The 25235-nt window shown below is 45.0% G+C and overlaps 1 protein-coding gene across 3 annotated transcripts in view; it reads left to right on the top strand.

Annotated features, from left to right (window-relative positions):
• Nucleotides 1-25235, top strand: part of KIF13B (kinesin family member 13B) — a 235107-nt gene that overhangs the window by 57464 nt on the left and 152408 nt on the right. For all 3 annotated transcript variants that reach the window (XR_008890892.1, XM_056563817.1, XM_056563818.1), the window contains exons 3-8: nt 7604-7616; nt 12785-12845; nt 13097-13189; nt 15633-15813; nt 17207-17294; nt 19544-19678. Coding sequence is in view for 2 of the 3 variants with exons in the window: in XM_056563817.1 (XP_056419792.1) it covers nt 7604-7616; nt 12785-12845; nt 13097-13189; nt 15633-15813; nt 17207-17294; nt 19544-19678 (571 nt within the window). In the remaining variant the exon portion in view is untranslated. The remainder of the gene's footprint in view (nt 1-7603; nt 7617-12784; nt 12846-13096; nt 13190-15632; nt 15814-17206; nt 17295-19543; nt 19679-25235) is intronic.

Genomic DNA, 25235 nt, shown 5'->3' with positions numbered 1-25235 from the left:
ACTACTGTATAATACTGCCCCTATATACAAGAATATAACTACTATAATACTGCCTCCTATATACAGGAATATAACTACTATAATACTGCCTCCTATATACAAGAATAGAACTACTATAATACTGCCTCCTATATACAAGAATAGAACTACTATAATACTGCTCCTACATACAAGAATATACCTACTATAATACTGTCTCCTATATATACAAGAATATAACTACTATAATACTGCTCCTATATACAAGAATATAACTACTATAATACTGCCCCTATATACAAGAATATAACTACCGTATAATACTGCCCCTATATACAAGAATAGAACTACTATAATACTGCCTCCTATATACAAGAATAGAACTACTATAATACTGCCTCCTATATACAAGAATAGAACTACTATAATACTGCCTCCTATATACAAGAATAGAACTACTATAATACTGCTCCTATATACAAGAATATACCTACTATAATACTGCTCCTATATACAAGAATATAACTACTATATTACTGCTCCTATATACAAGAATAGAACTACTATAATACTGCCTCCTATATACAGAAATGGTGGGGTGCTCAGAATTGTACAGGTTTTCTTGTATTCAGATTCGCAGTAGACTCAGTGTTGGTTAATCTCGTCTCCGGCGTCTCGTCCTTCATACTTGGATCCCTTTGTCTGTGATTCCACATCTGTCCAGGTCGGGGTAACCCCACAAAGATTTAGCGGTGGGCCGAGTGTCTGGCTCGCCACCCTCACCAGCTTGCCCTGTGGGATTAATTTTAGCTGTGTGTTAATGCACAATGAACACGGCTTATGTGGAAGTCACGCTGTGCTAATCTCTCATACTTCGGCCTGCAATCTGTTTTGACTTCTGAAATTGAAAAGACCTTTAAGAAACACTGACTTCTGAAATACCGAGGATTTATTAAACTGATCCTCGAGGATTAACCCGCTGTGTGTAGAGTTGTTCAGATTGGACGAGGGTAAAGTACCTGTAGGGAGGTACGGTCAAGAACTTAATATTATTTGCATCATTGCAGGAGCAGGGTTGGTAAGGTGCAGCACAGGGTCACGGTCGGTCAGGGTTGTGTATTTGTCAGGGGCAGCGCAGGGTCTGTATTTGTCAGGGGCAGCGCAGGGTCTGTATTGGTCGGGGGGCAGCGCAGGGTCTGGATTGGTCGGGGGGCAGCGCAGGGTCTGGATTGGTCAAGGGGGCGGCGCAGGGTCTGGATTGGTCAAGGGGGCGGCGCAGGGTCTGGATTGGTCAAGGGGGCGGCGCAGGGTCTGGATTGGTCAAGGGGGCGGCGCAGGGTCTGGATTGGTCAAGGGGGCGGCGCAGGGTCTGGATTGGTCAAGGGGGCGGCGCAGGGTCTGGATTGGTCAAGGGGGCGGCGCAGGGTCTGGATTGGTCAAGGGGGCGGCGCAGGGTCTGGATTGGTCAAGGGGGCGGCGCAGGGTCTGGATTGGTCAAGGGGGCGGCGCAGGGTCTGGATTGGTCAAGGGGGCGGCGCAGGGTCTGGATTGGTCAAGGGGGCGGCGCAGGGTCTGGATTGGTCAAGGGGCGGCGCAGGGTTGCGATCAGTCAGGAGCAGTGCAGAGTAGGTGTCGGTAAGGTACAGCTTAAGGATGGGGGTCAGTCAGGCGTGACACAGGGTAAAGGTTGTGTAGGGGCAGCATAACCTTATTGTTTACAGGCAGCACAGGACCATAGTTGGTAAGGGATAGTGGAGGGTCAGGGTAGGTTATAGGTGTAAAATTATTGCGATGGACACAAATCTAGTATGAAATTCAGCTTAGCTACATCTGTAAATCCCCCCCCCCCCCCCCCCCCGGGAGGAGCTGGGTGCATTTATTTAATGTTTTACTGAACGCACCATATGCAGGACAATCTGGATCCTGACGGCTAAGCTGTAAGTATAAGGGTTTAATGCTCCAAATCCTTTAAAATGTGAGCGCATGAATGCATCTGCGACATATATGATATGAAACGGCGGACGCAGGAGGAAACTACGGAGAGAGAACTTATCATCTGATGCTTTTCAGGAAGCGGCCATGTTTGAATTATAACAATTCGGCAATAGCCCCAGTCATACGTGCACTGCACCACCACCACCTACATGGGAGAAGACCATAACCCATCCTGAGCTGCCTGGTTCAGGAACAGAATGATAGGATTGCAGTAAAGACTGATACCAGCAGAGCAGAAGAGAGAGGGAGCAGGGGGATTCAGTCTTTATTGGGAACAATGGGAGTGATGGCCACCTAGTACAGGTTCAGCTGTCAGTGCTTGATGGGAGTTGTAGTGCTGCAACAGCCGAATAGCCACAGATTGGGTAGCATTGCTCTAGGCCAGTGGTCTCAAACTGTACTCCTCCAGATGTTGCTAAACTTCAACTCCCAGAATGCCCGGACAGCCAACGGCTGTCCGGGCATTCTGGGAGTTGAAGTTTTGCAACATCTGGAGGGCCACAGTTATGGACCACTGCTCTAGGCTATGTGGACGTGATAGGAGTTGTAGTTCCGCAACAGCTGAAGAGCCACAGATTGGGGAACACTGGTCTAGGCTGCCAGTATATGATGGGAGTAGTAGTTGTAGTCTTTCAACAGCTGGAGAGAACAAAGCTGGAGGTCCTGCTCTTTCCTAGATGTAGCAGAACCTTTATTAAAGGGGTACTCTGGTGGAAAACTTTTTATTTATTTATATTTAATCAACTAGTGCCAGAGATTTGTAAATTACTTCTATTAAAAAATCTTAATCCTTCCAGTACTTATCAGCTGCTGAATACTACAGAGGAAATTCTTTTCATTTTGGAACACAGAGCTCTCTGCTGACTTCACGAGCACAGTGCTCTCTGCTGACATCTCTGTGTCCATTTTAGGAACTGTCCAGAGTAGGAGAAAATCCCCATAGCAAACATATGCTGCTCTGGACAGTTCCTAAAATGGACAGATATGTCAGCAGAGAGCACTGTGGTCATGTCGTCAGCAGAGAGCTCTGTGTTCCAAAAAGAAAAGAATTTCCTCTGTAGTATTCAGCAGCTAAGAAGTACTGGAAGGATTAAGATTTTTTAATAGAAGTAATTTACAAATCTGTTTAACTTTCTGGCACCAGTTGATTAAAAAAAAAAAAAAAAATGTTTTTCACCGGAGTACCCCTTTAATGATAGAGGTCCTGTTTGGTTTTTCCGTGAATCAATATCCTGTAGTAATGTCTATGCAGTATCGGTCACAGAGCAGTCACTGCAGGAGTTACCTCCGTTGCAGCCGTTTGCTGGCCTGGCGTTCCGGGAGTTGAAGTTTTTCAACATCTGGAGGGCCACAGTTTGAAACCTCCGCTCTGGGCTGTGTGGACATTCTAGGAGTTGTAGTTCTGCAACAGTTGAAGAGCCACAGATTGGGGAACACTGGCCTAGGTTGTCAGTACAGTATATAATGGGAGTAGTAGTAGTAGTAGAAATAGTCTTGCAACAGCTGAAGAGAACGAATCTGGAGGTCCTGCTCTTCATTGTTGGAGAGAGGGGAGCAGGACCTTTATCATTGATAAAGGTCCTGTTGGGTCTTTCCATGAATGAATATCCTATAGTAATGTCTCTGTAGTATCGGTCACAGAGCAGCGGCTGCAGGAGTTTCCTCGGTCACGGTGAAGATTGCAGCACTTCTTGTCCTACAGGTCTGACGGGCTGTATACGGCTGGGATCCGGCCGCCTGTGATCCTCCCTCCTGTCTAGACATTTGTTGGGGAGAGGCTCCAGATTGGAAAAGAACTTTCTTATGGAATTGCATTGTGAGCAGTTTTCCAATGTAGAGCTGTTATAATAGTAAAAATAAAATAAAATAAATCGTATAAGGGCCTGAAATCTATTTCCATTCTGTAGTGGTACATACTGTCAATTCAGGGCCATCTTACATAGATCAGTCAGATGTGTTGGAGATGGGGTCAGGCGGGTTGTTCTGAAGGGGGTTGGGCTGGTGTGCCGGGAAGGGATCGGGTAGGTTGTGTCAGAGAAGAGTGGGCAGGTTGTGTCGTAAAGGATTCGACCGGTTAGTGTGTGTGTGTGTTGGGGGGGGATTGCTGGGTCAGACGGGTGTGTCTGAGAAGAAGGGTCAGACGGGTGTGTCTGAGAAGAAGGGTCAGACGGGTGTGTCTGAGAAGAAGGGTCAGACGGGTGTGTCTGAGAAGAAGGGTCAGACGGGTGTGTCTGAGAAGAAGGGTCAGACGGGTGTGTCTGAGAAGAAGGGTCAGACGGGTGTGTCGGAGAAGAAGGGTCAGACGGGTGTGTCGGAGAAGAAGGGTCAGACGGGTGTGTCGGAGAAGAAGGGTCAGACGGGTGTGTCGGAGAAGAAGGGTCAGACGGGTGTGTCGGAGAAGAAGGGTCAGACGGGTGTGTCGGAGAAGAAGGGTCAGACGGGTGTGTCGGAGAAGAAGGGTCAGACGGGTGTGTCGGAGAAGAAGGGTCAGACGGGTGTGTCGCAGAGGAATTGGGCTTTCTTGTCGGAGAGGAGTCAATGTTTTGGCAGGTTATGTGCGAGAAAGGTCAGGCCTGTGTGTCGGTGAGGGGTCGGGCGGGTTGTGTCGGTGAGGGGCGGGTTGTGTCGGTGAGGGGTCGGGCGGGTTGTGTCGGTGAGGGGTCGGGCGGGTTGTGTCGGTGAGGGGCGGGTTGTGTCGGTGAGGGGCGGGTTGTGTCGGTGAGGGGCGGGTTGTGTCGGTGAGGGGCGGGTTGTGTCGGTGAGGGGCGGGTTGTGTCGGTGAGGGGCGGGTTGTGTCGGTGAGGGGCGGGTTGTGTCGGTGAGGGGCGGGTTGTGTCGGTGAGGGGCGGGTTGTGTCGGTGAGGGGCGGGTTGTGTCGGTGAGGGGTCGGGCGGGTTGTGTGGGTGAGGGGTGGGGCGGGTTGTGTGGGTGAGGGGTCGGGCGGGTTGTGTCGGTCAGGGGTCGGGCGGGTTGTGTCGGTCAGGGGTCGGGCGGGTTGTGTGGGTGAGGGGTGGGGCGGGTTGTGTGGGTGAGGGGTCGGGCGGGTTGTGTCGGTCAGGGGTCGGGCGGGTTGTGTCGGTGAGGGGTCGGGCGGGTTGTGTCGGTGAGGGGTGGGGCGGGTTGTGTCGGTGAGGGGCGGGTTGTGTCGGTGAGGGGTGGGGCGGGTTGTGTCGGTGAGGGGTGGTGCCCCATGTAGGATAGGTTTAATATTTAGTTTAATACTAATTGATTCCTGCTCTCCTTCTAGTTGAATATGTGAACATTCCTTACTGTGACTCTATTATTAGGGTGAGTTCACACGTACGCAGATTTGATGCGCAGGATTTTCTGCTGTAGATTTCAATGTAAACTAAATAGCTGAGCTCCGCTTCTAATCTGCAGTTACAAACCTGTGCATCAAATCTGCGCAGGATCCTGTAAGTGTGAACGTTCCCTTAAAGTCTAAAATTGGTTTACAGGTGAATGGTGGAAGAGGGGTGTGGGTGCTTTTTGAGGACTCCCACCATTATTCTCAGAGGGACGGACATTAGGGTTGACCTTCAGCTACACGTGGTTTTTGAGGTTGACGCTTATGTCAGATGTTTCCTAGTTCAAAGTGAAACCTGAGGAGCTTCCAAGGAGTCTCATTCCTGTGTCATGGGCTTCGGTGGTCTCAGTAGGGTCCCTCTTTAGTTTTACAAATACTCCACTAATTCTCAAAGTGATATTTCCTTTAAATATTTTTAAAGTTCTCACGCTCAGCGTTGTGACAGGTTTTAGTACCTTTTAAAATATCTCATTCGCTTCTGTGTACCGAGGCTTCAGCCCTGAGAGAATTCCAGGACATGCAGGGTTAATCTCACGTCTATCTTTCCCTTAGGAAGAATGTCCGCTGCTTAATTTCCTCTGTAATTACGGAACAATTAATGGAAGTGCTGGTTTACCTGCCGCTCCGAGGAGCCAACGATTACAGAGGAAGTGCGGCCACAATGTGAGCCGCTAGGGCCCGATGGTGTCCTCGCACGACATGTACCAGGGGCATCAGTGTTTCCCAACCAGTGTGCCTCCAGCTGTGGCAAAACTACAACCAGCATTCCCCCTTACACATTTGTGGGACGTGATGTCATCAGAAATTCACAATAGTGCAGCCTCATTGTTTCATTAGCATTTCTAAGTAGTGCAGCCTCAGACATGTCATTAGCATCTCTCAGTATTGCAGCTCTGGTGCAGCTTTAGCCAGGATGTCCTTAGCTTCTTTCAGTAGTGCAGCCTCAGTCAGGAAGTAATCAGCATCTCAGTGGTGCAGCCTCAGTCAAGAAGTCACCGGCATCCCTTTGTAGTGCAGCCTCAGACATGATGTCATCAGCATCTCAGTGGTGCAGCCTCAGTCATGAAGTCATCAGCATCCCTTAGTAGTGCAGCCTCAGACATGATGTCATCAGCATCCCTTAGTAGTGCAGCCTCAGACATGTCATTAGCATCTCAGTGGTGCAGCCTCAGTCATGAAGTCATCAGCATCCCTTAGTAGTGCAGCGTCAGACATGATGTCATCAGCATCCCTTAGTGGTGCTGCCTCAGTCATGAAGTCATCAGCATCCCTTAGTAGTGCAGCGTCAGACATGATGTCATCAGCATCTCAGTGGTGCAGCCTCAGTCATGAAGTCATCAGCATCCCTTAGTAGTGCAGCCTCAGACATGATGTCATCAGCATCTCAGTGGTGCAGCCTCAGTCATGAAGTCACTGGCATCCCTTAGTATTGCAGCCTCAGACATGTCATCAGCATCTCAGTGGTGCAGCCTCAGTCATGAAGTCATCAGCATCCCTTAGTAGTGCAGCCTCAGACATGATGTCATCAGCATCTCAGTGGTGCAGCCTCAGTCATGAAGTCACTGGCATCCCTTAGTATTGCAGCCTCAGACATGTCATCAGCATCTCAGTGGTGCAGCCTCAGTCATGAAGTCATCAGCATCCCTTAGTAGTGCAGCCTCAGACATGATGTCATCAGCATCTCAGTGGTGCAGCCTCAGTCATGAAGTCATCAGCATCCCTTAGTAGTGCAGCCTCAGACATGATGTCGTTGGTTCTCTCAGTGGTGCAGCTTCAGTCATGAAATCATCAGCATCCCTTAGTAGTGCAGCCTCAGACATGATGTCGTTGGTTCTCTCAGTGGTGCAGCCTCAGTCATGAAGTCATCAGCATCCCTTAGTAGTGCAGCCTCAGACATGATGTCGTTGGTTCTCTCAGTGGTGCAGCCTCAGTCATGAAGTCATCAGCATCCCTTAGTAGTGCAGCCTCAGACATGATGTCGTTTGTTCTCTCAGTAGTGCAGCCTCAGGCTTTGTACCTTTTTATTACAAAAGATGCTATTTTGTCAGTTACAAAACCGTTTTCACCCTTTGACTTTACAGATTTTATAATGTGTAAGTATAGGACTCCCAGCATGCTCTAACTGCCTACTGCTGGGAGTTGTAGTTACCCAGCAGCTCTGTAGCCTCAGTTGCCCGCCCTCTTATGTCAGCTGTGTACAGTATATAGTATTTCTCTGCATGCCTATGTGGTAATCCTGGGAACGGTTACTAATGGCTTCCTCTGTTTGCTTTTTTCCCCTTTTTACTCTTCTTTCTTCATCGGATTCCGCAAATCTCCCAGGAGCCAGCCAAAAGTGAGTATAACCTTACTGTGTGCGGAGTGCGGCAGCTGGGGTCCCTCCGAGGACGGGGGTGGGGGGGGGGGGGGGTGAGGATGCGGGAGGACATCTGCTTGAATATTGGGACCAGGACCACGATTCCAGATAGATTCCGCTCCCTGGCCTAAGACAACACTTCCTGTCATTGAACTCCTCAGTGACTTCTGTTGACCCTGATTTACGATGTATGTAGAGGATGTGATGTCATGTGTTGACATGAGCAGTGGGAACTCCTACCCATCCCACCGCTTACTGGTTTTCTTCTACTGGTCTGTTCCATTAGGGGCCGAGTCATACCGGCATATGACGTGCAGAGAGCATAGATCATTGTTTTCCAACCAGAGTGCCTCCAGCTGTTGCAAAACTACAACAACTAGCATGCCCGGACAGCCGTTGGCTGTCCGGGCATGCTGGTTGTTGTAGTTTTGCAACAGAGTAAAAGAACCCTTTCGAATTCCCTAGTATTCTAATGTGATCTGATTGTTCTTTAAGGCCCTATTCACATTACATCTCATGCCAATGTTGGGGACCACCCTCGATCTCCATGTTGGGGACCACCCTCGATCTCCATGTTGGGGACCACCCTCGATCTCCATGTTGGGGACCACCCTCGATCTCCATGTTGGGGACCACCCTCGATCTCCATGTTGGGGACCACCCTCGATCTCCATGTTGGGGACCACCCTCGATCTCCATGTTGGGGACCACCCTCGATCTCCATGTTGGGGACCACCCTCGATCTCCATGTTGGGGACCACCCTCGATCTCCATGTTGGGGACCACCCTCGATCTCCATGTTGGGGACCACCCTCGATCTCCATGTTGGGGACCACCCTCGATCTCCATGTTGGGGACCACCCTCGGTCTCCATGTTGGGGACCACCCTCGGTCTCCATGTTGGGGACCACCCTCGATCTCCATGTTGGGGACCACCCTCGATCTCCATGTCGGGGTACATGAAGCAGCAGATGCCACATACTGTCTAATAGATGGCGTAGATGTGCAAGTACGGCACTCGGTATCTCCGGCGCTACCATAGGCAATGCATGAAGTGGCAGACGGCATGTGCCGTCTGTCGTTCCATGCAGCTAGGAGGGATGGGGCCCCATTCTGAAGATCGACGGGGTCCTCACCCGTCATTAGATGCTTATTTCCTATTCTGTGGATATAAGATTTTTTTATTTGGGGGGGGGGGGGGGGGGGGCACTGGCTAACCCCCTTTTAAAGTCAGAGCTTCATTTACTTTTTCTCCCTCTACTGTTGATGTTTACTCAATGTGGTAACTAAGACTAGGTTCACACTGCCGTTGTGCTCTGACCTGTTTAGGGTATGTTTGCTCCAAAAAGATAGCCGAACAGGTCGGAGCAGAATGGCAGTACGAACCTAGCCTTAGTTAACACATTGAGTAAACATCAACAATGCAGGGGGGAAAAAATAATGAATCCCTGACTTTAAAGGAGTTCTCTGGCTAAAATTAACTTACCCCCTAGGGGATAGGTAGCTTATTGCCGAGGGTCCAAACGCTGTCCCCAAAGGAAAGGGACCCCCCACCCCGCGATCTCCTAAACGGGGCCCTGGCAGTTTGCTGGAAGGGGGCGTGCCGACCCCTGGACGTAGCGCCGGCTGACACGCACCCTCCTTCTATCCCATAGAGATAGATGGAGAGGGGGGGGGGGGGGTGTCGGCTGCGGCTTCCTGCGGGGGTCAGAACGGCCGCTTCTGGAAGACTGCCAGGGCCCCGTTTAGGAGATCGTGGGCGGTCCCAGCATTTGGACCCCCGGTGAACTATAGCTTATTCCTTATCCTTAGGGGAGAAGTTATTTTTTGCCGCACGACACCTTTAACTTCAACAGGAAATATACATGGGGTTAAGGTACAAAGTGTTTTACTCCAAAAACAATTACCCTTTTAAAATATAACATTTAGTGGATGTGCATTAAAAATATCTCCAAAAGTAGGTACAAATAATTAATGGAAAATTGACGATTCGTAGGTAGTCAGTGTATATACAAAGGAATATTACAGATAATGTTTAAAGTAGAAGAGAAGATACTTTCATCATACAGTCAGTAAATACCGAAACAATATGACCAAAAATCACAATTCAGTATACCACACTAGGTACCCCAATAGCAAAGAGAAAAAAAAAAACTGAGAGCGGACTCATGGATCTGGACTCCTCACTCATGGATCTGGACTCCTCACTCATGGATCTGGACTCCTCACTCATGGATCTGGACTCCTCACTCTTGGATCTGGACTCCTCACTCGTGGATCTGGACTCCTCACTCGTGGATCTGGACTCCTCACTCGTGGATCTGGACTCCTCACTCGTGGATCTGGACTCCTCACTCGTGGATCTGGACTCCTCACTCGTGGATCTGGACTCCTCACTCGTGGATCTGGACTCCTCACTCGTGGATCTGGACTCCTCACTCGTGGATCTGGACTCCTCACTCGTGGATCTGGACTCCTCACTCGTGGATCTGGACTCCTCACTCGTGGATCTGGACTCCTCACTCGTGGATCTGGACTCCTCACTCGTGGATCTGGACTCCTCACTCGTGGATCTGGACTCCTCACTCGTGGATCTGGACTCCTCACTCGTGGATCTGGACTCCTCACTCGTGGATCTGGACTCCTCACTCGTGGATCTGGACTCCTCACTCGTGGATCTGGACTCCTCACTCGTGGATCTGGACTCCTCACTCGTGGATCTGGACTCCTCACTCGTGGATCTGGACTCCTCACTCGTGGATCTGGACTCCTCACTCGTGGATCTGGACTCCTCACTCGTGGATCTGGACTCCTCACTCGTGGATCTGGACTCCTCACTCGTGGATCTGGACTCCTCACTCGTGGATCTGGACTCCTCACTCGTGGATCTGGACTCCTCACTCGTGGATCTGGACTCCTCACTCGTGGATCTGGACTCCTCACTCGTGGATCTGGACTCCTCACTCGTGGATCTGGACTCCTCACTCGTGGATCTGGACTCCTCACTCGTGGATCTGGACTCCTCACTCGTGGATCTGGACTCCTCACTCGTGGATCTGGACTCCTCACTCGTGGATCTGGACTCCTCACTCGTGGATCTGGACTCCTCACTCGTGGATCTGGACTCCTCACTCGTGGATCTGGACTCCTCACTCGTGGATCTGGACTCCTCACTCGTGGATCTGGACTCCTCACTCGTGGATCTGGACTCCTCACTCAGACGGTTGAGGTAGCTTCCATATAATCCCCAATAAATGATTATAGTAGCCACCATGGGGCGCTCTATAATACAGATAGTTGAAATGGCTTACATAATGTACACTTTCAACAGATAGATAAAAATAGGATATAACGGACACATCTGATAATTGCCACCATGGAGTACAGTATACACCAATAGATCAATTTAATTAACACATTAATTTGTATAATCATGAAACAAGGAGTGGTACAAATATGACGTTTAAGGGTAAGTTCAGACGAGTGGATCCACAGCGTATTTTTTACGCTGCAGATCGGCCACTGAAGAACCCTTACATGGTGCCTTTTAGATGTGCCTGCTAGGAGCAGCAATACTCCGCTATGAGCAGACACACTGCTGCAATGTGCGAGTTGCCGCGCATGCGCAGTGTACTCACACACTTCGCAGCCGCTCTCCCTGAGCTAGGCCGAGAGCAGCCGCGATGTGCGAGTATACTGCGCATGCAAGCGGCGACTCGCACATCACAGTGTGTCTGCTCATAGAAGAGTATTGCCGCTCCGAGCAGGCACATCTAAAGGCACTCTATAGTGGTCCTCTGGCAGGGGATCCGCTGCGTAAAATACGCTGTGAATCTGCTCGTCTGAATGTACCCTAAAGGGGTATTCCGGCGAAAAACATCAAGGATAGGGGATGTCTGATCACAGGGGGCCTGCCGCTGAGGACCCCCGCGATCCCCCTGCAGCACCCACATTCTATGCTGGGCTGCTGCTCCAGTCTCAGAAACCTCTGTGTTTCCGGGACTGTGGACTTGAAGTCAAGCCACACCCCCTTGTGACATCACACCATGCCCCTTCCATTCATGTCTATGGGAGGGGGCGTGACGGCCGTCACGCCTCCTCCCATAGACATGAATGGAGGGGGCGTGGCGTGACGTCACGTCTCCAGTCCCGGAAACAAAAGAGGTTTCCGAGACTGGAGCAGCAGCCCAGCATAGAATGCGTATGCTGCACGGAGATCGTGGGGGGTCCTTTGGATAGGGGATAAGATGTCTTTGGCTGGAATACCCCTTTAAGAGTACAGAACCATTACTATCCCTCACTAAAGTAAACCCTATAGCATGCTGTCCCTACCTAAACATTAAAGGAGGCGCCCCAACTTCAAACATCGTCCATTAAATATTTGTACCTACTTTTGTGATATTTTTGATGCCCATCCAATAAAAATAATCATTGCAGATACTTTTTCTCCTTGCACTGTGGGTGTTTACTTAAAGGGGTATTCCAGGAAAAACCTTTTTTTTTTTTTTTTTCCATCAACTGGCTCCAGAAAGTTAAACAGATTTGTAAATTACTTATATTAAAAAATCTTAATCCTTCCAATAATTATCAGCTGCTGAAGTGGAGTTGTTCTTTTCTGTCTGACAACAGTGCTCTCTGCTGACACCTCTGCTTGTCTCGGGAACTGCACAGAGTAGAAGAGGTTTGCTATGGGGATTTGCTTCTACTCTGGACAGTTCCCGAGACAGGTGTCATCAGAGAGCTCTTAGACAGAAAAGAACTCAACTTCAGCAGCTCATAAGTACTGAAAGGATTAAGATTTTGTAATAGAAGTAATTTTACAAATCTATTTAACTTTCTGGAGCCAGTTGATTTATATATAAAAAAAAAAAAAGTTTTTTTTCCTGGATAACCCCATTTAATGTGTTACATAAAAGACATGTCTATGTGTATGTGGCCTTAGTGAGTGCAGAAGAGTCTCCTTGTATTTGGCACAGAAATGCAGCAATATCTGTGTCTGAGGAGGGATTTGGCCAAGTTCTCTTCTGCCTAGTGATTTGATGTATTGGTCCCAGGGGCAGCGGAGTCCGGGGGTGTGAAGAGTCCACTTGTATTCCTGCACCTACTTACTTAAACCTTCCTCATGCCGTATGTTCTTTACTGTGCAGGTCTTTGCATACGATCACTGCTTCTGGTCTATGGATGAGTCCGTAACAGAGAAGTTTGCAGGTAACTTAATGGGACAATGCTGTACTCCTAATGCATGCCATATACAGAGGTAATAATACATACAAGGGATTTGTTTTCTGAGAAAATTAAAAAAAAAATTTGCAAACTTCTGTACATATTGAGAGAGATCGATTACAGAAGTTGTATAAGAGCCAAACTTGTATTTCTGGAAACAGCTGTCACTTGTGTGAATAGGTTGTTATTGACATTGAAGCTATTTTGTAGTATTTTTTTTTTCCTTTTTTCCGTAGGACAAGATGTTGTTTTTCAGTGCCTTGGTGAGAATATTCTCCAGAATGCCTTTGAGGGGTACAACGCTTGTATCTTTGCCTATGGTCAGACCGGTTAGTGTACTTTTTTCACTTACGTTGCTCTTTGCTTTGATGATTAACTCATAGTTTCACATGACCATGTGTACGGCCATGCATGTTGAAAAACAATTCTCCCATTTCCTCCCATAGGAAGGAGTAATATGTACCTACACTACTAAAATGCTGTCCCCTATGTACAAGAATATAACTATTGTAATATTGCTCCTATATACAAGAATATATCTACTATAATACTGCTCCTATATACAAGAATATAACTACTATAATACTGTCTCCTATATACAAGAATATAACTACTATAATACTGTCTCCTATATACAAGAATATAACTACTATAATACTGTCTCCTATATACAAGAATATAACTACTATAATACTGCTCCTATATACAAGAATATAACTACTATAATACTGCTCCTATATACAAGAATATAACTACTATAATACTGCCTCCTATATACAAGAATATAACTACTATAATACTGCCTCCTATATACAAGAATATAACTACTATAATACTGCTCCTATGTACAAGAATATAACTACTATAATACTGCTCCTATATATAAGAATATAACTACTATAATACTGCCTCCTATATACAAGAATATAACTCCTATAATACTGCCTCCTATATACAAGAATATAACTACTCTAATACTGCTCCTATATACAAGAATATAACTACTATAATATAGCTCCTATATACAAGAATATAACTACTATAATACTGCTCCTATATACAGGGATATAACTACTATAATACTGCTCCTATATACAAGAATATATCTACTATAATACTGCTCCTATGTTCAAGAATATAACTACTATAATACTGCTCCTATATACAAGAATATAACTACTATAATACTGCCCCTATATACAAGAATATATCTACTATAATACTGCTCCTATATACAAGAATATAACTACTATAATACTGCTCCTATATACAAGAATATAACTACTATAATACTGCCTCCTATATACAAGAATATAACTACTATAATACTGTCTCCTATATACAAGAATATAACTACTATAATACTGCTCTTATATACAAGAATATAACTACTATAATACTGCTCCTATATACAAGAATATAACTACTATAATACTGCTCCTATATACAAGAATATATCTACTATAATACTGCTCCTATATACAAGAATATAACTACTATAATACTGTCTCCTATATACAAGAATATAACTACTATAATACTGTCTCCTATATACAAGAATATAACTACTATAATACTGTCTCCTATATACAAGAATATAACTACTATAATACTGCTCCTATATACAAGAATATAACTACTATAATACTGCTCCTATATACAAGAATATAACTACTATAATACTGCCTCCTATATACAAGAATATAACTACTATAATACTGCCTCCTATATACAAGAATATAACTACTATAATACTGCTCCTATGTACAATAATATAACTACTATAATACTGCTCCTATATATAAGAATATAACTACTATAATACTGCCTCCTATATACAAGAATATAACTCCTATAATACTGCCTCCTATATACAAGAATATAACTACTCTAATACTGCTCCTATATACAAGAATATAACTACTATAATATAGCTCCTATATACAAGAATATAACTACTATAATACTGCTCCTATATACAGGGATATAACTACTATAATACTGCTCCTATATACAAGAATATATCTACTATAATACTGCTCCTATGTTCAAGAATATAACTACTATAATACTGCTCCTATATACAAGAATATAACTACTATAATACTGCCCCTATATACAAGAATATATCTACTATAATACTGCTCCTATATACAAGAATATAACTACTATAATACTGCTCCTATATACAAGAATATAACTACTATAATACTGCCTCCTATATACAAGAATATAACTACTATAATACTGTCTCCTATATACAAGAATATAACTACTATAATACTGCTTCCTATATACAAGAATATAACTACTATAATACTGCTCTTATATACAAGAATATAACTACTGTAATACAGGTCACATGAAAGAGAATTTTCACATGTGACTGTTTGAATTATTCTATAAATGTCTCAGAATCCACAGTTACTATTTCGGCTGGGTTCACATATTGGAATATTTCTGGCTGAAGATTCCGAGGGCGACTGATGCCAACTGAACCAGTCATCACTAGTACAGATTGCCAGCCCCTGTAGACTGCAGCGTATTCTGTTGATAGAATGACTAAATTCATTTTTTCGGAGGATACATTTCGGTGACAGAGAGCTCCACTGCAGTGTGCCCTGTGCAGCGTGATCTCTTTGACAGCGATGAGACTCTGCTGCACCGAAATTTTGGAACTGAATTACAAAGTGGAATTCTGCTCGTAAATTCCGCAGTGTGAACCTAGCCTTATGGTGTAGTTAGGTTCCATTCATCTTTCATCTCTTTCAGGCTCAGGGAAGTCCTACACAATGATGGGCACAGCGGACCAACCTGGTCTGATCCCCAGACTATGCAGCACCCTCTTCGAGAGAACTCAAAAAGCTGAGAATGAGGAATTGAGCTTTAAAGTGGAAGTTTCTTACATGGAAATCTACAATGAAAAAGTTCGTGACCTTCTCGACCCTAAAGGGTAAATTTTCTTACAGGGATAGTGTTTTTTTATTTTTATTTTTTTTACACTCATGAACAAGCTGTATGTGACAGTAAGATGCATTCTATTTATTTATTCAAATAATTCCTCAAAAAATTAAAAGCTGGAGCTAATGATGGCTTCCAAAATTGCTTTATATCTCAGCCAAGTGTCAAGGAGCCTGGCCCACCTCCTCCCAGGATATGCTTGGTAGACAAGCAGAGCTCTGTACATCAGGGAGGTGAGGGTGAGTGAAGAGGTGTGCCAGGCTGTGGCACTTGAGCAGCTTCTCTCCTCCTCCTTGCCTCTTGGCGATTTGCTAAGTTTGATAACCACCATTAGCTCCAGGAAAGATACAGTGTGCTTTTATACCCTAACAGATATCCAACTGTGTATGTATGAGTCTAGAAGTGTGGATGTATGTGTGAGTGTATGTATGAGTCTGCAAGTGTGCATGTATGTGTGAGTGTATGTACGAGTCTGCAAGTGTGCGTGTATGTGTGAGTGTATGTACAAGTCTGCAAGTGTGCATGTATGTGTGAGTGTATGTATGAGTCTGCAAGTGTGTGTTTGTGTATGTGTACGAGTTTGAATGTGTACGCAAGAGTCTGTATGTGTGAGTGTATGTATGAGTCTACAAGTGTGCATGTATGTGTGAGTATATGTATGAGTCTACAAGTGTGCATGTATGTGTGAGTCTGCAAGTGTGCGTGTGTGAGTGTATGTATGAGTCTGCAAGTGTGCGTGTGTGAGTGTATGTATGAGTCTGCAAGCGTGTGTGGGTATATGTATGACTTTGCATATGTGAGTGTACACAAGTCTGTATGTGTGAGTGCATGTGTGTACAGGTATCTGAGTGCATGTGTGCATGTTTGTGTGTGAGCATATATGTATGTGTGCGCGCATGTTTTTATGAGTTTGTATGAGTTTGCATGTGTACATGTATGTATAAGGCTGCAAGTGTACGTGTGTGTGTGTGTGTGTGTGTGTGTGTGTGTGTGTGTGTGTGTGTGTGGGGTATTCCCCTAGTATTCAGCAGTTATACATCTGACTGCCGGCTGCTTGAAGAAATACACGATTTACTATTTCATGTTTATTTGCATAGTACTGCTGAGAAAAAAAATAAAAAACCTGCCAAAAATTCTATAATCAATAGTTTTTTTTATGAATACTGATTTAAAACTAATCCCCCTATCTGATGAAAGTGTCACGCGCCTTGTCTAAGATATAAAAAAAAAAGACACCTTTTAGATGCTCCTCAACCTCCCTGTGGATTGGTGATAACTTTTAACCTTGGGATTAACCTTTTTATAGGTTTTCTACGTTTTCAATGTCCATTTGTAAATCCTGATCTTTCAGGGAGAGTAAAATGTTGTTTTTCTTGTCTCCACAGAAGTAGACAGTCGCTCAAGGTTCGGGAGCACAAGGTTCTTGGCCCATACGTGGATGGACTCTCTAAGCTGGCGGTCACCAGTTACAAGGTAAGCGCTCGCTCAGCTGTTGGTGAACTCAACTGGGCTGCTGAGTGGATGACCTTGTTAAGCAGGTAAGGGCCCTTTTAAAGGGGTACTCCACTGCCCCAGCGTTCGGGAAGGGGTACTCCACTGCCCCAGCGTTCGGAAGGGGTACTCCACTGCCCCAGCGTTTAGTTCGGAATGCTGGGTACGGGGTTGTGACTTTACGGCCATGCCCCTCATGACGTCACACCACACCCCCTCAATGAAAGTCTATGAGAGTGGGTGTGGCTGCAGCCACACCCCCTCTCAGACTTGCATTGAGGGGGCGTAGTGTGATGTCACGAGGGGCGTGGCTGTGACGTTACAAGCCCACACCCAGCGCTCGGAACTAAATGTTTCGAATGCTGAGGCAGTGGGGAACAAATGCCAATTTTGGTGCCCGTTTACTAAACTTTCACAAGGCTCAATCAGTTTTTTACTGAAAAAGTCAAGTAGGAGGAGCTTCAGGAGTAGAGTCCAATATATCATCTGATATCAGCCAATCACTGCTGATAACAATTATGAAGATGAAAGCAGCCGATTGACAATTTTTTTTACTACTCTGTAGTTTTTAGCTTGATGCCAGGCACCATATAGACTTTGTGAGTTTGTCAGCTCTAAAAAAAATATATATATATATATATATATATATATATATATATGATTTTTTTTTTTTTTTAAAGATCAAGTTTTTATTTTTTTTCCCCACAGAGGTTCCTTAACCCCTTAAGGACCAAGCCCATTTTGACCTTAAGGACGCAGCCAATTTTATTTTTGCGTTTTTGTTTTTTCCTCCTCGCCTTCTAAAATTCATAATTCGTTTATATTTCCATTCACAGACCCATATAATGGCTTGATTTTTGCGTGACCAGTTGTACTTTGTAATGACATCTCTCATTTTACCCTAAAATGTATGGTAAACCCCCCCCCCAAAAAAATTCGGTGTAAGGAAATTTAAACGAAAATCATAATTTTGCAAATTTGGGGGAGTTTCGTTTTCGCGCTGTACACTTTACGGTAAAAATGACATGTTTTGTTTATTCTCTGGGTCAATACGATTAAAATAATACCCATTATAACATACATTTCTATTATTGTACTGCTTTTAAAAAAATCTCTAACTTTTATTTTACAAAATCAGTATGTCAGTATGTTTAAAATTGCCCTATTTGGACCACCTCTAACCACTTTTGCGTATATGTGACTTTTTGATCACTCTTTATTTTAAAAAATTTGCAGTTTGATGTGACAAAAAAGCAGAATTTTTTTTTTTTTTTTTTTTTTTTTTTAAACGTTTACGCCGTTCGCTGTCCAGGATCATTAACATTATATATTTATAGTTTGGACATTTATTCACGCGGCGATACCAAATATGTTTATTATTTATCTTTTTTTTTTACACTTTTTTTGTATTAATATGGGGAAAAGGGGTGATTTAAAACTTTATTGGGGGAGGAGCTTTTTCAAAAAAATGTTCACTTTTTTTTTATTTTACACTTTTTTTAGTCCCCATCATTAGATTGCTAATACTGTTTAGTGCTATGCATAGGGCTGAAAGGCAGATCAGTGCAGAAGACCCCGGGAGAGCGGCAGAGGCAGGTGAGGGGACCTCCGTCCACCATCTTGGCTGATCTGATCCCCGCGGCAGTGCAGCGGGCGATCAGATCAGACATTATAAGTGCCGCATCTGGCATCTGAGGAGTTAATGGCTGATGTCTGCCATTACAGGCGGGTATGAAGCGTGCGCATCTCTTGCGCTCGCATCACAGCCACGCCGTAAATGTACGGCACTGTGCGTTAAGTGACACTATGCAGTGCCGTACATTTACAGTGCATGTCCTTAAGGGGTTAAACAAGGACATTTATCAGATAAAGTTCCTGGCATTCATCTGGAAAGGACTTGTAGGAGGAGCTTAGGGTGGAGTGCCCCATCTGTCATCTGATTACAGCCAAGCATTGCTGCTGAGAACATTCGTGATGATTTTGATTGGCTGAGAGCAGTTGACTGACAGTTCTCTTCTTAGTCCTTTTCCGCTGGAGGCCAGGCACTGTATACAGCTTCCCAAGCTCTAGTTTTGGGCCTGTATAATCGGAACGCTAAATATTTACCATTGTTAATGAAATAAACTTACAGTTTCATAACACGGCCGGCATTCCACATGGCTTTGACACGATGATTTCTCTTTAAATTTTACAGTCGTTTTATTTATTTATTTATTTATTTTCCTTTTTAGGATATTGAGTCCCTTATGTCAGAAGGGAACAAATCCCGGACTGTAGCAGCGACCAACATGAATGAAGAGAGCAGCCGGTCACATGCGGTCTTCAACATCATCCTCACCCACACCATCACTGACGTACAGTCTGCGGTAAGCAGCCCCCTCCCCCTTCTTACTACTGATCAGGTTAGCCATGTCATGTGATCAACCCAGGTTCCCAGGAGTGATCCTGTAACTTTAAGAATTGTGCACGCTGCCTCACTGCTTATCCATGCATCCCTATTTAATCATTCTCATACATTGGAGATAAGCGCAGCACCTTGGTTTATGGTCTACGACTTGGTTCACACTACGAAAATTTCACTTATTGCAGCTTCCTCTGGAATTGGCTCTTAAAGGGGTACTCCGGTGGAAACTAAACTTTAATTGCTGATTGCTGCAGACATTAAAGGGGTACTCCGGTGGAACATATATATTTTTATAAAATCAACTGGTGCCAGAAAGTGAAACAGATTTGTAAATGATCTCTATAAAAAAAAAATATTTACCCTTCCAGTACTTTTTAGCAGCTGTATGCTACAGAGGAAATTCTCTTCTTTTTGAATTTCCTTTTTGTCTTGTCCACAGTGCTCTCTGCTGACACCTGATGCCCGTATCAGGAACTGTCCAGAGCAGGAGAAAATCCCCATTGCAAGCCTATGCTGCTCTGGACAGTTCCGGACACGGACAGAGGTGTCAGCAGAGAGCACTGTGGTCAGACAGAAAATAAATTAAAAAAAGAAAAGAATTTCCTCTGTAGCATACAGCTGCTAAAAATTACTGGAAGGGTAAATATTTTTTAATAGAAGTCATTTACAAATCTGTTTAACTTTCTGGCGCCAGTTGATTTAAAAAAAAAATGTTTTCCACCGGAGTACCCCTTTAATGTCTGCAGCAATGTGCTGCCGTCCCATTCATTAAAGTTTAGTGTCGGGACATCTCTGCCGGATTCAGCCGGAAAATTGTATCCATTCGAATTGAGCCCAGACGGACTGAGTGGCGCCCCGGCGGACTGAGTGGCGCCCCGGCGGACTGAGTGGCGCCCCGGCGGACTGCGTGGCGCCCCGGCGGACTGAGTGGCGCCCCGGCGGACTGAGTGGCGCCCAGGCGAATCAAGCTAAATTGAATTGTATCCACTTGAATAGAATTGAATCCAATTCCGCGTCGGAGGTTCTGCCACAGAACTTCCTTAGTGTGCACTGAGCAGCAAAATCCCATGAGAATTTAATCCTAGATATTCATTGTGGAAATTGCGTAATGTGAATAGGCCCTAAAGGTCCATGACTTATAGATCCACACGGAAGCCTAATTGAGAACGATGGACGCCGATGATGAAGTCAGAGTTGTACTGTCTATTGTTGCACTGTTTCTCACCGTGTGGTTGGCGTTGGCGGGGGAGGGGACATTTTCTTGTGGTCTCTTTGTTACCCGATTCTGGAAGAATTTGTCATAAAGTTATGTGTAGTCACCTCTGACACTTCCTGTGCTGCGGCCCCATCAGTGACTCTTTTAGCGAATGCACGCAGCAGGGCTCTCTCATTGCAGGTGCGGTGATGGCTGAGCCCCGGCCTACGTCTCTGACATGTGGTTATTATTAAGTAACTTGTACACATAAGGCTCTTCTATCAACATTATTCTTGTTGTCAAACCTCCGAGTATTTATAATACTATGTATGTTACAGTACACATTACCTTTAGTTCTATACAGGGTATTAGTCTGGAGTCCTGCCGGTTTAGCTCGCAAAGGATTAAAGGGGTACTCCGGTGGAAAACTTGTATTTATTTATTTATTTATTTATTTATTATTATTTTTTATTTTTTTATTTTTTTTTAAATCAACTGGTGCCAGAAAGTTAAACAGGTTTGTAAATTACTTCTAATTAAAAAAATCCTTTCAGTACTTATTAGCTGCTGAATACTACAGAGGAAATTATTTTCTTTTTGGAACACAGAGCTCTCTGCTGACATCACGAGTACAGTGCTCTCTGCTGACATCTCTGTCCATTTTAAGAACTGTCCAGAGTAGGAGAAAATCCCCATAGAAAACCTATGCTGTTCTGGACAGTCCCTAAAACGGACAGAGATGTCACCAGAGAGCACTGTGCTCGTGATGTCAGCAGAGAGCTCTGTGTTCCAAAAAGAAAATAATTTCCTCTGTAGTATTCAGCAGCTAATAAGTACTGGAAGGATTAAGATTTTTTAATGGAAGTAATTTACAAATCTGTTTAACTTTCTGGCACCAGTTCATTTAAAAAACAAACAAACAACAAAACAAAAAAAAAGTCTTCCACCGGAGTACCCCTTTAATGTAGACTGGATACAATGTAACAAAACAACTGCTGCGAGGAATATTCTGTTAGCTGAGGAAACTGTTTTTAAAGCAGTTTTTTTTTCCAAACAGTTTGTCTCCAGCTGTTTCAAAACTACATCTCCCAGCATGCCCGGACAGCCTTTGGCTGTCCGGGCATGCTGGGAGTTGTAGTTTTGCAACAGCTGGAGACACACTGTATGGGAAACACTGCTTAAGGCCCCGTTCACACTTCGGAATCTCCGCTTGCTGAGTTCCGCGAGCGGAGATTCCGCCTGGCAGCCGCCTAAGAAGCTTCGGCGCTAGGGCCGCGGGGCACTGAGTCGTCACCATTGACGGCTATGCAGTGCTCGCGGAATCCGCGCAAAGAATGAACATGTTCTTTCTTTGCGCGGAACAATTTCATCGGCGGAATTGTCCGCCGCTGAAATTCCGCAGTGTGAACGGGTCTCGCGGAGACCCATTCACACTAATGTTCAGTTCACACCGCGGAATTCCATGAGAATTCCGTAGTGTGAACGTAGCCTTAGTGTTCTCCAAACTGGTGCTTATCAGGGGTTACAAAACTACAACTCCCATCATGCCCTTTTGCAACAGCTGAAGAGCCCAGGTTTCGGGATCACTGCGTTAAAATATAGGGGCAGCTTTGCACAATCATAATGTTTCCCTATTTGTATGAATGCCGGGGACGTCTGTCGTGCGACTCTCCATATACACAGCTGAGTGTCACATATGGCCCGTTGACCTCTGCCCTTGCACTGTAAATCACCCACTATCCCCCCTCCCCAAAGTCTGGGTTCTTTTTCTCCCCCATGACCATGACACCACATTCATAGGACCCCCCCACCCCCCCTTCCTCCTTGCAGCGTGGGTGACAGGGCCACTTATCAGTTCTTTGTGGTGCAGATGGATGATCTCGCGTAACACAGCGAGGGCAGGACGAGGAATGTGTCCTCCAGATTGTGCCGCAGCCTCGGGATTCCTCCATAACATCTGTGCTATGAGCTCATGGCGCTGCCTACTGTGCCAAGCCTGCGAGTCAGTGCTGATTAACCCTATAGTGCAGTGGTCTCCAAACTACGGACCTCCAGATGTTGCAAAACTACAACTCCCAGTATGCCCGGACAGCCAAAGGCTGTCCGGGCATGCTGGGAGTTGTAGTTTTGCAACATCTGGAGGTCCGTAGTTTGGAGACCACTGCTATAGTGCATAGCGGCAGGGGCCCAGATGTGTGACTTATTGCTATTGACCAGTGACCCTGACCTCTCAGTGGGGGATGGGGTCCCAATATAATGGGGTCTTGTCTGATCATGTTGTCACCTGATGATCCGGTACCCCTGGTAATCCAGAGGGGGACACTCTTTCTCTCTTGCCAGATTGATGGAAATGAACCTGAGGGCCCATGGCATTTTTTTTTATTTTATTTTTTTTTTCAATTTTTGGGGGGGTGCCCACTTCAAAAATATCTGAGACCTCCCACGTGCTGCAATAACAATGGTGAACACAAGGCTTCCTTATAGGCCATAGAAAAGAGGACCGTGACCTATAAACCCCTAATGCCCAGGCCTTTTAAAGGGGTACTCCACTGGGAAAAAAAAATTCTAAATCAACTGGTGCCAAAAAGTTAAAAAGATTTGTAAATTACTTCCATTAAAAAAATCTTAATCCTTCCAGTACTTATCAGCTGCTGTATGCTCCAGAAGAAGTTGTGTAGTTCTTTCCAGTCTGACCACAGTGCTCTCTGCTGACACCTCTGTCCATGTCAGGAACTGTCCTGAGTAGAAACAAATACCCATAGCAAACCTCTCCTGCTCTGGACAGTTCCTGATATGGACAGAGGTGTCAGCAGAGAGCACTGTGGTCAGACAGAAAGGAATTGCAAAAAGAAAAGAACTTCCTGTGGATTCATACAGCAGCTGATAAGTACTGGAAAGATAAAGATTTTTTAATAGAAGTAATTTACTGATCTGTTTAGCTTTCTGGCACCAGTTGATTTGAAAAAATAAATAAATAAAAATGGTTTCCAGTGGAGTACCCCTTTAAACCATCATTATTGGCTACATTTTTTAATGACCATAACTTTAGTATTTTGTGGGTGACTTGGCTGTATGAGGTGTTATTTCATTTTTTTTTTGTATGCACAATTTAAAATTTTATACTAAATACGTTTTTTTTTGTCATTTACGCAGACTTTTTTGCAGAATTTTTAAATTATTTTTTGTTTTTTTTGCACGTTTTAGGAACTACTATTTTACATTGATACATACCTACTCCTGTATGCCACTACAGCAGTGTTTCCCAACCAGGGTGCCTCCAGCTGTTGCAAAACTACAACTCCCAGCATGCCCGGACAGCCGTTGGCTGTCCGGGCATGCTGGAAATTGTAGTTTTGCAACAGCTGGAGGCACCCTGGTTGGGAAACACTGATCTAGGGTCTGGGTGTAGATTGTAAATTAGTCTGTCCGGGCATGTTGGAAATTGTAGTTTTGCAACAGCTGGAGGCACCCTGGTTGGGAAACACTGATCTAGGGTCTGGGTGTAGATTGTAAATTAGTCTGTCCGGGCATGCTGGAAATTGTAGTTTTGCCACATCTGGAGGCACCCTGGTTGGGAAACGCTGCACTACAGATTTGGCGCATCTGTCACTGTCCCTGCCTTCAAAACTAAAATCTATACCAGCAACAAAAAGTCCAAATAGAAGGGGCAGATTTAGGATAGACTTCCCCTTCCGTTTCTGACTACGGAATCTCCGGGCAGAAAATTTTTGCCCGGAGATTCCGAGTGCGGCCAGTGCCGACTGAATCAGTCGGCGCTAGGACCGTGCGGACACTGCAGTCTCCAATAGACCGCAGTGTGTTCTGCAAGTATTTCCGCCTGAAGAATGAACAACGCCATTCTTCAGGCGGAAATTTCCAAGCGGATTTGCCGTTCGGAATTTGTGAAGTGTGTATTTGTGAACGGAAACCCGTTCACTACACTTTACATTTTAGCAAGCGGAATTTTTGCCTGCAATTTCAAAGCGGAATTGCAGGCGGAAATTCCGTAGTGTGAACCGAGCCTAAATGTGTCACAGGAAGCCATGACCCCTCACTGTTATATGCCATCCACTTAAAAAAACAAAACAAAAAAACTGATGTAACTCTTTGGCTGTCTGGGCATGCTGAGAGTTGTGGTTTTGCAACAGCTGGAGGCACATTGCCTGGAAAACACTTCCCCAGAACCGAGTGGGCACAGAATTACAAAAAGCACCACCTTGTCTCTTATTTCCGTCAGACCGTTCTTGTCAAGCCCAAGCATGTAACCTGGAGGTGGACGCTCGGCTCTTTATGTACGTGTCGCCAGGTGTGTACAGAAGTAATG

Source organism: Hyla sarda, chromosome 3 (genome assembly GCF_029499605.1).
Source record: "Hyla sarda isolate aHylSar1 chromosome 3, aHylSar1.hap1, whole genome shotgun sequence".
Lineage (NCBI taxonomy): Eukaryota > Metazoa > Chordata > Amphibia > Anura > Hylidae > Hyla > Hyla sarda.
Note: the sequence above shows the minus strand (reverse complement) of the source record. Positions and strands in the feature narration are given on the sequence as shown.